This window comes from Oppia nitens, unplaced genomic scaffold, assembly GCF_028296485.1.
Source record: "Oppia nitens isolate AA-2021 unplaced genomic scaffold, nextdenovo-longstitch-racon4-pilon3 scaffold34_pilon_pilon_pilon, whole genome shotgun sequence".
Lineage (NCBI taxonomy): Eukaryota > Metazoa > Arthropoda > Arachnida > Sarcoptiformes > Oppiidae > Oppia > Oppia nitens.
Window position 1 is genome coordinate 449,762 of NW_026533215.1, and position 13,196 is coordinate 462,957.

At 25.4% G+C, this 13,196-nt stretch overlaps 1 protein-coding gene across 3 annotated transcripts; it reads left to right on the forward strand.

The window, feature by feature from the left end:
• Positions 1 to 1,377: 1,377 nt before the first annotated feature.
• On the forward strand, positions 1,378 to 4,947 carry LOC128956934 (H(+)/Cl(-) exchange transporter 7-like). 3 transcript variants are annotated; one of them, XM_054302645.1, is made up of 5 exons: positions 1,378 to 1,433; positions 1,660 to 2,995; positions 3,165 to 3,916; positions 3,990 to 4,295; positions 4,371 to 4,947. In XM_054302645.1, the coding sequence occupies exons 2-5, from the start codon at positions 1,837 to 1,839 to the stop codon at positions 4,944 to 4,946; spliced, it is 2,793 nt and encodes a 930-aa protein (XP_054158620.1). In that variant the 5' UTR covers positions 1,378 to 1,433; positions 1,660 to 1,836; the 3' UTR covers position 4,947. The 3 variants fall into 3 exon arrangements, with proteins under 3 accessions (XP_054158620.1, XP_054158619.1, XP_054158622.1); XM_054302644.1 differs by lacking the exon at positions 1,378 to 1,433 and adding an exon at positions 1,466 to 1,526; XM_054302647.1 differs by lacking the exon at positions 1,378 to 1,433 and adding an exon at positions 1,466 to 1,526 and having other exon boundaries at positions 4,426 to 4,533.
• Positions 4,948 to 13,196: the final 8,249 nt, after the last annotated feature.

The following is a 13,196-nucleotide window of genomic DNA, read 5'->3' on the forward strand; positions in this document are numbered from 1 at the left end:
TAGACTCTGCCAACAGTGCTATATAAATTGTATTAATAAGCCGTATATTATAATATCTGTATATTATTATCTATTATATACTGTATATTTAGAAAATTATATCCATTGAAATTAGTTTTAATGTTGCAGATAATTAGGCATACGATTCATTCAATATATCCTAAATAAATTGCTTTTATATTTATTTTGTTTTTATTGTTAATAATAATATTATATTATATATTCAATATAAAGTACAGTACAATATATAGTTTTTAGATTATAGTTATATATGTATTAAATATATATATATATATATATTGTACTGTACTTTATAACTTAATACATAGTTCAACAACAACTACAGTAATCTAAATGAAATTAAAAACAAATAAAACAGCTTTTATTTATTTATAATAAATTAATAATAATAAATTTTTATTATTTATTTATTATATTTTTTTGACAAAATAATAATTTTAAAAAATATAGTTTGAGTTATACATAAAGTTAATATTAAAATGCATTAAAAAATTTAAGCAATATTAGATATATTGATTTTTTTAATGTATTTAACCCTAGTAAATTATTTAAATGATTTTTTATAAATAAATAATGGTACATAATTTTTTTTAATTATTATTATTTATTATTATGATTATTTTATTAAATAAATTTTTTTATATTTTAAATTAATATTTCTAGTAAAAATTGTGATTTAATTTTTATTTAATACACTAGAATTCATATTATATTGTAAAATAATTAAGTCTAATATTAATAGTTTATAAATTATTTATTATTATATTATTATTATTTCAGTATATATTTTGTTTTTATATTATTATATCCAATATGAATACTAATTAAGTAATTTAATGAATATATTATTTTAGTTTTTTTTTGTATATAAACAAAATAACTATAATATTAATAATTAAGTATTTATTTATTTTACTATCAAAACTATAAAATAATAATCATTTTTACAAACATTAATTAAAAATAATGTAATTTAAAACAATACATTATATTATTATTATTATAAAATATATAATACATAAATACAATAGAAATTTAATACAAATAATTATATTTTTCAATTATATATACAGTATTATAGATCTAATGTTTGACTAAATTTATGATATTATTGTATTACAAAAAATGTTATTCAAATAAAAATATAAAAATTTTAAATAATAATTATTAAATTTATATATTAATTAATTTTTTTTTAATTTTACATTTTATACAATACTATACAGTTTACATTTACTATTATTATTATTATTATTATAATTATTTCTACCATGTACATTTTCAATTTTTTAATATAAAAAAAAATCTATGAAGTTTCCATGTACATTACATAATTATTACATAAATTACGTTACATATACACATCTAAATAGTGGTCGTCAATAACGTCAATAGCATTAACAAAACATACGGTAATAATAATAATAATAATAATATAAACAAAATATTTATTTACAGTTTTATTTTATGTTTCAATTTGTTTCAAACTATTATTACTTAAAACTGTAATTAAATTGTTTATTACTTTATTAGTTATTATTATTATTACTGTTTATATATGATATTGTAATCGCATTTCAATCAATTGTTTTTTTTTATTTAATTATTTTTATTATTTATTTTTGTTGTTTACGTTAGCTATCAGTCAAAGAGTGGGAGAGAGAGAGGATGTCATTGATATATCCCTGAGCTGTCTCTCACTGAACAGCACTTTATATATCATATATATATAGCACTTGGAGGTCAATCATTACACACCCGTATATATAATAATAATAATCAACTGACCAATTGGTGTGATCGTATAGCCGCCCGATGTCGGACACCGTCGACGACATTAACGTCAACATAACTACACCGTTGACCACAACAACAACGACAACCACTGCCACCGACTCCGTCGCTATCGACGACCAAAAACGACCGAATCGTCGAAAGTATCGCCGACTAAGCGATGACGAAGTAGTGGTCAACAGTGGTAGTAGTAGTGATGGCCGCCGTCGACACCATAACCTACGCAACGATCGGCGGCTCGTTATTAACAACGATGACGACGAACCCGACGGCATTTCTGGCCAACAACGACATCGCCGCCGCCGAGCCATCAGTAGTATTGAAATCGATTATATGTCGGCCACTTGTGTTACTACCGATAACATTGACAATAGGCAAACAAAAATGCGACGCCAGCCGTCGGCCAGCGGATCGTCGTCATCAGCCAATAGCAGCCGTAGTGGCCAGAAATCGCCAGTACGTATAGCCGGAGATGTTCACTGTGTGGCCTCACCCGAAGCAGTCGGTTCGCTTGATTTGTTGTCCCAAAAGTACGAAAGTCTTGACTACGACCAGATCGAAAACATGCTTTACTTGGAAGAGAGGAAACGGGTGGCCGATTCGTGGCTCAAACGTACCGAAATGGTCCGCTGGCTGGTCATCTTTATCATCGGTTTGTTGACCGCTGTCACTGCCTGTGTGATTGTCGTATCGGTCGAAGGACTATCAAAATATAAGTATAAACTGTTGCAACAGTTTGTCGACCGGTGCTCAAGAAATCAGGACATCAACAACAGCGGCGGCGGTAATGACAGTACTATTACTAGTGGCCAGTACTGTATAATCATACCGTACGCCATGTGGCTCGGTTTGAACGCCGTACCCGTACTAATGGGTTCGGCATTGGTTACCTATTTGGCACCGATTGCTGCCGGTTCGGGTATACCAGTAATTAAGTGTTATTTGAATGGTATTAAAGTTCCCGAAGTCGTTCGCATTAAGACCTATTTTGCCAAACTGTTTGGTGTTATTATGGTTGTCGTGGGCGGACTGGCCTGCGGTAAAGAGGGCCCGATGATTCATTGCGGTTCGGTAATTGCGGCCGGCGTCTCGCAGGGCAAGAGTACGACATTTAATAAAGATTTTCGAGTTATGCAAGAGTTTCGCGAGGATCGGGAAAAACGTGATTTTGTCTCAGCAGGTATGGTGTCACCGATCGGTTGGTTGGTTGGTTGGCTAATCCCAACTAACTAATTAACTTAACTGTTCCTTAATACTAAACTTTCCTTTAATAGTACCGTAATTATCAGTAGTTATAAAAAATTGCTAAATTATGTATTTGTTTTATCATTGATATCGCACACAAACAGGTGCCGCTGCCGGAGTGGCGGCCGCTTTTGGCGCACCAGTCGGTGGCGTACTGTTCAGCTTAGAAGAGGGCGCCTCCTTTTGGAACCAGAAGCTTACGTGGCGTATATTTTTTTGTTCACTAGTATCGACATTTACCTTAAATCTAATACTATCAACCTATCACTTGCATCCGGGCCAGTTGTCCTATTCGGGACTGTTAAATTTTGGCCAGTTTGCTGCAGCTGATTTTAATTATAATTTTGCCGAACTACCTCTCTACGTACTGATGGGCGCTTTCGGTGGCCTAGCGGGTGCACTATTCAACTATATGAACTACAAACTTACTGTTTTCCGTATACGCTATATCAGTCATCCCGTACTCAAAGTACTCGAAGCTGTCGTAGTGGCAATGGTTACCGCAACCATTGGTTTCCTAATGATTGTCTACATTCGGGACTGTCACCAGACTATCAAAGAAAACTATGTCGAATATCCCATCAAATATAACTGTCACGATGGAGAGTACTCGGTAATGGGTGCCCTCTGGTTTAATACACCCGAAGCATCTCTGCGTAACCTGTTTCACAATGTTGAGGGCACTTGGCGGCCGGAATCGTTGGCCATATTTGTCGGTGTCTACTATTTCCTTAGTTGCTGGACCTATGGACTGAGTGTATCGAGCGGTTTGTTTATACCGTCACTGTTGGTCGGAGCTGCCTGGGGAAGGCTGGCCGGCATCGGCATGAAATCAATGTTTCCCACACAGGACTGGGTATTACAATATATTTATTTGTTGATTAATTCAATCAATTATTAATAACCATTACACCCACCTCTATATATAGATATGCCCCGGAAAGTTTGCACTGATCGGTGCGGCCGCCAATCTCGGCGGTATTGTCCGTATGACTATCAGTTTGACTGTCATATTGATCGAAGCGACCGGCAATCTAACGTTTGGTCTGCCAATTATGATAACACTGATTACTGCCAAATGGGTGGGCGATCTGTTCAACGAAGGCATCTACGATATACACATACAGTTGTCGAGCATACCGTTTCTCAATTGGGAGCCGCCGGTCGGCGCTAGCAATATATACGCATCGGAGGTGATGTCCACACCGGTTACTACATTGAAGACGACCGAAAAGGTGATGAAAATGAATGAATGGGTAAATTAATTGTTAGTTTTATTAACTATTATGTTTTTTGAATACTAATTACAGGTCGGTTACATAATAGACATATTACTGAGCGAATCGCATAACGGTTTTCCCGTAGTCGACACCACCGACTTATCAAACGATAGCAACAACATCAGTGCTTTTGCTGCACTAAACGATATGAACGTATCGTTTCGTATGGACTACGGCCGCGGCGACACTACGTTCGGCCGTTTTCGTGGACTAGTATTGCGGTGGCAATTGATTGTTATGCTCAAACAGAAACTGTTCAATGAATACGAACAGGACTGGCACTCGTATACAATGGAAACGTTTCGCAACGCCTATCCTCGATACGAGTCGATCGAGTCGGTGGTCAATACGATCAGCGATGCCGAACGCGAGTACACTATCGACGTACGGCCAGTAATGAATCCGTCGGCCTATTCAGTATCGCATACATCATCGCTGACCCGTATCTATCGCCTGTTTCGGGCAATCGGTTTGAGACATTTGATAGTGACCAACGATCGTAACGAAGTTATCGGTATTGTCACCCGTAAGGACATTGCCCGCTATCGGTGCGAATGGACGGACGGCAAGTATTTGTGGCGCGAACTGCAAATCAGTCACAATTGAGTCCTTAAGATATATAGTAATTTTAAATTATTTTTTTTATTATCATTTAAAATACATATAAATTTTATACAGAATATATATATATTATGATATTTATAAACATAGATTAAAAAACGATTATTTTATTTGTTATTATTATAAATCAATTAATGTATTAAAAAAATGTATTTTTTAATTGTACAGTATAAATATAAAGTTTATATTTTATATAATTATATTAATATTATTATGATTATCAAAATCTTTATTTATTTATAATATTAGTGATCATTTTTTTTTAATTTACTACATTATTCATTGATTTTTGTAAAGATTATTTTTTTTTAATAATATTGAGTATTAAAGTGATTATATATATATAATTATAAAAAAAATATTTGTAAATTTATTTTATTTTTAAGGTGTATTATTTTTTTTAATTTAAAATATTATTGCATTTTAGTTCGAGATTATAGTTATAATTAATACTTTAGAGTATAATTAGGGTTTGTAATGATTAGGGAAGTAAGTTTCCTAATAAAATCCCTCCTATTTTCCCGGAAAATATGGAAAATACTTTTCTTTTGCCTCCCTATCATATTAGAAGAGAACTATAATTTATATAATAATATTACAATAAATAATACAAAAAAAACTTTTTCATAATATTTTGAATAAAATTTAATTGAAATATTTAAAAATAAATTTTAAATCTAATTATATTATTTACTAATACTACTCAAAATAGAGTTTTAAATAACATTTGTTAGTATAATTGATATATTAATAGCACATTAGTAGTGTATTGATTAATAATTTTTTATACTCTATTAAATAGTTGTTAAAATAGTTATTTAAACTGTATTAAATAGTTGTATATAATTGCCAAAAAAGCCAAATAGTTATTGAAATAATTATTTATTTTCTTATAAATATTTCAACTGATATATAATTCACTTGTTTTCAGCATATTTACAAAAATGATTTATATAAATAAACTAATTATTTCTATTGTTAAAAAAGTAATATGAGTTGATAACAGTTTACACATTTTATATAATTTATATAACTATTACTTTTTGTTTTTACATATATTTGTGCAATATTTTACAATTTTATGCTTATATTTTTCAAAATAAGTGAAATAGTTATTTATAAGTTTTTATAGTTGCTAACCTAACAAATAGTTATTTATAGTTATAATAAAATTTCGGAAATAGCGTCCACTGGTCAAGTTAGGTGGACATACTAAGTCCCAGTTATAAGCGTTAAACCGACAAAATAATTTTTTTAGTTGGAAATCAAGACACTACACATTAGTTATTAAAAAATATAAAAAATTATAATAATTTTTTTTTATTAATTAATTATTTTAAAAGTCTTTCTAGTATAATTATTGATAAAAAATATTTATTATTAATTTTTCATATAGTTGTATATTATTATTATTATTAAATAGTTTATTATAGTAATTTTATATATTAAAATTGCATTTATTTTTATTATTATTATTATTATTAACGCAAATTTAATTTATATAATAAGTTTATCAATAATATTAAATTAATTTTTTATTTTCTTAGATGTCCATTACTACCGCACCAACAATACACACATAAAGTCTATTTCAATTTCAATTGTATTATTTATATTTTACAGTATTAATAAACTAGCTTAGATTAAATAGATTAAGTTAAGTTTAATTTCAAATATATATATATATAATTGATTAGTTAATATTTAGACAATTATAGAAACAATAATATAATTACTTAATTTAGAATAAATATTGTGTTTTATTAATTGTTAATTTAATTAGATAATTTACTGATAGTTAATAATAAAATAACTAAAAAATTATATTTTTACTAAATTATTTAGTTATTTTTAAATTATTAAAACATACAATATTTTTAAAATAATTTAATATTATTAATATTGTTTGTAATAAAATATTATAAAATATTCATAAAATGTTATTAATAGTAAATAGTAAGTTATTTAAATAAATTGATTTTGGATTTTTTAAATAATAATTTTATAGTAATTATTACATTAAATTAAATAAATTAAAATTGTCATAAACTTATAATATCTATAGTATTATTGAATTTATTGTTGTATGCAATGAGTGTCTAATCGGTACATACTTTATAATTAATGAGAAGATATTTTTTAAAATTAAAATTACTGTATAATTCTTGCTAACTAAATATGATATTTTGTAAATTATTGTAAAGTGTTTAATATTATTTTTAAAAAATATAAGCAACAAAACTATTTGTTTAAATTAGATTAAATCTTATAACTTTTTAAAATATGAATTAATAAATTAAATTTTTAAAAATTATATCTATATATATTATACATATACTGATATATTATAATAATAAAAGCAGTAAAAAATTAATTAATATAATAACATATATTTGATAATATTTCAAATCATAGACTGAGTTGTTGACTGAGAGAAGTTGGTCGTAACCACTGCTAAGATCTAATATACTGTTATACGAAATGATACTAAAAGAACCCAAATATTCACCAGTGATTGGCATAACTATCTCGTAGTCGTTGACCACTTGAGCTGTTTGATTGATGGTAGCATTGAACAGTGCGGCCAAATATCGGGCACTCATAGTCCGATTTCCCTTAAACATGGGTCCATTAGCTCTGATGTATACGTTTGCGGTGTAGTCTAAGCGCATGTTTTCAATGGTTTCGATATAAGGTATAACCGACACATTTGTCTTTGGCTTTATGCGTATAATCTGTTTAAAACTATACTTTTCTTCGTGAGTGTTGTTCACAATCTTCTGTGTCTGACTACCGCCCCATTTAAACTGGCGTTTGATACCGAAACCGAAACTTGATGTAAACATAGACTTAGTGTCGATACCCAAAAACGATGCCCCGATCTCTCCTAATGTATCCATTGTCATGTGTACTGATATTCCTGTCAAGTGTTGCCAATGATTAGCTATGGATACCTGACTTGTGTAGACTTTTTTCACTTCATTTTGAAACTCATCGGTAATCTCAGCGCCGGTCGGATTATTAAGTGTCTCTGATTTCACTAAAACCACACGTTTTGGTGTATTATCCAAAATTTCCTTTAAAAAAATTTAATGTTTTATTTTTATAAATTTTAATTTCTAAAAATATAATATTTTGTATTTGCTTATAATTACTTGTAGTGATTGTTGAAATTTATAATCTCTGATTATAATACTGATAACATAGTTATCAACTGGCAATTCTCGAAATTTAGTAATTGTTATTCGATATACTATATTTATAATAAAAATAATTATATAAATTAATAAAATAAATAAAAATGTTACAAACAATAAAAAAAAATTTCAATGACAACAAAATTTTACAATCACTTCAACAACAAAAAGTCATACCTGAAGATAAAATAATTGCATCTTTTTTAATATTTTTATTTAAAACCAAATATAAAAACATAGTATGATTTGTGTAAACAAAATAATTATAATCATCATATTTTTCAATAGAAAATATTATAAAGGGAATAAAAATCACTTCAGTTTTAAATTGACCCTGATAATATTTGAATTCATAGAGACCGGTTGGCTGTCCATTATTGTCAATTACGGGAGTTTGAAGACTATAAACCATTGATGAGATTAAAAAAAACACAATAATCTCTAATGAAATTAAAGACATTTTTAAAAAAGTATACAAAACTTATTGAGAATTTTAATAAAATTGAATTTTGAAAAATATGATTATATATTATTGTCGTGTGTGTAAATTATATACTGTTATTAATTTAATAATATTAAATATATATATATATGTATATAGCATTTTAATCATGGGGGTGATAGGGGGTAAGGCCAAATAACCATGTTAAAATTAATCTAACTATAACATTATAATTTTCTTAAAATTTCATAAGTATAAATTAACTACAGCATTTGTTTAATAGAAAGTAATTATATTACTATTTAACTTGAATTTTAAAATAAATAAATTTAATAATTAATTAAACAATATATTGTTTATTATAAAGTTTTTAATTATTTTTAAAATATAATTTGAGAATTATTTAATTTAATTTTTTTTATTTAAAATTTATGTTTTTATCAAGTTTTCATTTGATAAATAATGTTTTATTGGGAATATTTACCTAATTTTTGTGAATTTACATTACAATATTCGTGAATTTAAGAAAAGTTTAATAACTTTTCTTTCGACTCTACATTGATTTTTAGATTTTTAAAAAAAAAAATGCAAAAATACAATAGGATTCTTCACCTACCCTATTCCTCCAAAATTTTACGATATTTAAATCATTTGACCCCCTAGACCCCCCACTAAAATTCATAAACTTGGCTTAACCCTCATATAATGTATATGTATGTATTAATAGTGTAAGTTGAGCTAAAAATTTTGTTTAAATATGTTTTAAATATTGATATAATAATTTGATGCTGTATTTTGAAGCTAATGTAAAATACTTTTATTAATATATCATTATTATGACTAATAACTGGAAGTTAATTGAAAACAAAGACAACAAACAAAACTAAAATAGCTATTAATTATAAAATAATCTTTATTAAATTTTATTATTTACATATAATTAATGTTATAATATGTGACAAAGTTATTTTAGAAATGTTTAGTATAGTCTGTATAAAAACTATTATCCAAATAACATTTATTAAAATTAATTAAAATAACTTTTTAAATATAACTTAGTAATATACTTTATATGTAATAATATATTAATAATAGCTAAAATAACTAAAAACCATTTTTCACTAAAAATAGAAAATTTTAATCAATTGATTTACTTTACTACATTACTTAATATATAGTAAACTAGCAATTATAATAACATTATATACAATAATAAACTTATAATAATATTTATAGTAATGTTGAATGTATTATTGTATGCAATGAGTGTTTTCATCGGTTGTTCATTCAGTGATCAAACACTACCCGAATGTAACACTCATTGATTGTGGTGTCGGACGGGAATCACTACTAATGACCGGTCAGTGCTTACACTCATATGATTGGACCAAACATATTGAAAACGGTAGACAACTGGAAACGGCAGAAATGCCATGGATTGTCTTTATTATAGTCAATAGAAATGGCAGAGAGTTTAGTCAAAAATTATTATAATTATTATTTTAGTTTAAATAATAAAACATACTTAATTTTTAATTTATAATTATAATAAAAAATATTTTTTTTAAGTTATATAATTTAACTTAATATAACATTTATTGTATTTATTAAATATCACTAAAATTTCTAATATTATATAATTAATATTTTAAAATAAATATTTATATAACATCTAAAATTATTGTCTTTTAATATACTATAGTATCAATTGTAATTAATAACATAAAATTCCTACAAATATTAGTAATAATAATATATCGATTACAATATTATATATTTTACTAAAATTTTTAAGTATAAAACACTGTTGGTAAACAAATATTAAACTTTAAATATATTAATAATTTAATATTACATATAATTAAATTTATTAAATATTATTCTTTAAAAATCTAATATAAACTATTAAATAATATTTTAATAAATATTTATATAAACATTTAAATATAATTAAATTTGTTGTTTTTTCACTACAATAATACCTACTGTAATTCAATATTTAACAATCCTTTATTAAAATTCAAATTGCAAAAAAATGTTTATGAATAATTAGATAAATTTAATTATAGTCTGATATTGATTTAAATAATTTAATATTTTATTTATACACTGATATAGAATTACTGCAGAGATTTTTTTTAATTATGTAAAAAAACAAACAATTATAATTTTGTATAAATTTACTTTTAATACATCAATATATTGGCCTTTATTTTTTATAGTATATTATATACTAATATATTAATTATAACTATAATATAAATTAAAATGCAATAATATTTTATAATAAAAAAATATTGTAATAAAAAATATCATTAAATAAGTTTACTTTATTATCAATAGTATTATAAATTATATTATTTAATTTAATAATTTATAATATTTTAAACTCTATGTGTGTAATATTTAACAATTATTAATTTTTATACAATTTTTTTCTATATTTATAATTATAAAATATTAAATATTACTAATATTTTGTGGATATATTATGTTGTTAAAAAACAATGATTTTCAATATTATATAAATATTTATTAAAAATTATTAATAAATAATATTAATGATATCAGATAAATACATTATGTTATTTTAAATTAAATAATTTATTATTTGTTTAGCAATATTATACAATATATCCGTATTATTATAAATCATAATATTTGAAATGTATATAATAATATACAATATATTTATATTCATATTTATTAATATATATTTATTTATAGACTATATATATATATACTATAGTATATAAGTTATACTCGAAACAACTTGAAAGTTTATTATCAAAATTTATTTTGTTTAATATAGTGTGTATAAATTTTAATAAATTTATTTTATTAAAAAATTATAAGTGTAATGTCATTGAAAATGTTGCAGATTTTGTTGTTAGCAATAATTAACTGTCTAATTATGGCATCAATCGTTTATTGTCAAAATATTCCAGTAATTGACAATAATGGAAAGGCAACCGGTTTCTATGAATTTAGATATTATCTTGGTCAATTTCAAGATAAACAAGCAGTATTTTATTTTGAAAAATATAATGATAAGTTTTACTTTGTTATCAAAAATGACACTACTGTTGATTTGGTTTATACTAATGAAATGTATATTAAAAAAGATGATGAAACCAATGATAAAAATTCAGGTATAGATTTTTTTCAAAATGATTGTTAAATTTTTTTTTAATTGTTTTATTAAAAATAATTTTTTATTCATAGATAAGGAATATTTTCAATGCACTAGTGGTGTACAAATAAACCGAATTAAAGAATTGCCACTTAATAGCTATGATACCGATATTATAGTCAATGATTTTAAATTTCAACAATCACTAAATGTAATTAGAATAAACAACAACAAAAATTATAGTTTTTTTTAAATTTAAATTTATAAAAATAAAACAATTTTTTTAAAGGAAATTTTGGACAATACACCAAAACGTGTGGATTCAATGAGATCGACGATAATTAATAATCCGAGCGACGCTGAGATTACCGATGAGTTTGAAAAGAAAGTGAAAAAAGTCTACACAAGTCAGGTATCCATAGCTAATCATTGGCAACACTTGACAGGAATGGCTATACACATGAAAATTGGTACATCAGGTGAGTTCGGGGCATCGTTTTTGGGTATCGGCGCTAAGACTAAGTTTACATCAAGTTTCGGTATCGACAATAAATACGAGTATATATTGGGAGGTAGTCAGACACAGACTGTGACCAACACTAATGAAGAAACATTTAGTTTTAAACAGATTATAAACCTAAAGCCAAAGACATCTGTGAAGTTGATAGCTTATGTCGAGACCATTGATAACATGCGCTTACCCTACACTGCAAACGTATATATCAGAGCTAATGGACCCATGTTTAGAGGTAAACGGACTATGAATGCCCGACTTTTGGCCGCATTGTTTAACGTAACAACCAATCAAAAAGCTCAAGTGGTCAACGACTACGAGATAGTTATGCCGATAACCGGTGAATATGTCGGCTCTTTTGGTATCAATTCGTATATCAATACCGAAAATATTGGTGACACAGAAATAGGGAATTCAACAAACACTGTCATCGCCATACCTAAACAATACTATATAATATATATGTTATTTTTTTGTATTTATCTTAAATCATACTTTTTAAATTAATTAATTGATTATTCTTTTATTACATAATAATTTAATAATTTTATTAATCAGATTATATAATTTTAATTATAATATTTAAAATAATATGTAGTATAAATAAATTTTTAAAAATACTGTTTATAATTTGTTTATTTTATTTGTTTTATTATTATTAATAATAATAATATTGACCAACAATTTTGCTTATTATATTTACATTTTTATATATGTTAATGTCATTTTATATAATATACACTTTATATTATACAGTATATACATTATAGTGCATAATATAATATAATAAAATGGGATAAAAAAAGACAGATATAATTAAATTTGAATGAAAAATAGTAATAGATATAAAAATTTATTGATATTGAAGCTAATCATTAATTTCTATGATAATTGCATTCAATTATATTCAACAAATTTCTAATGTTTGTAATAATAATACATATATACT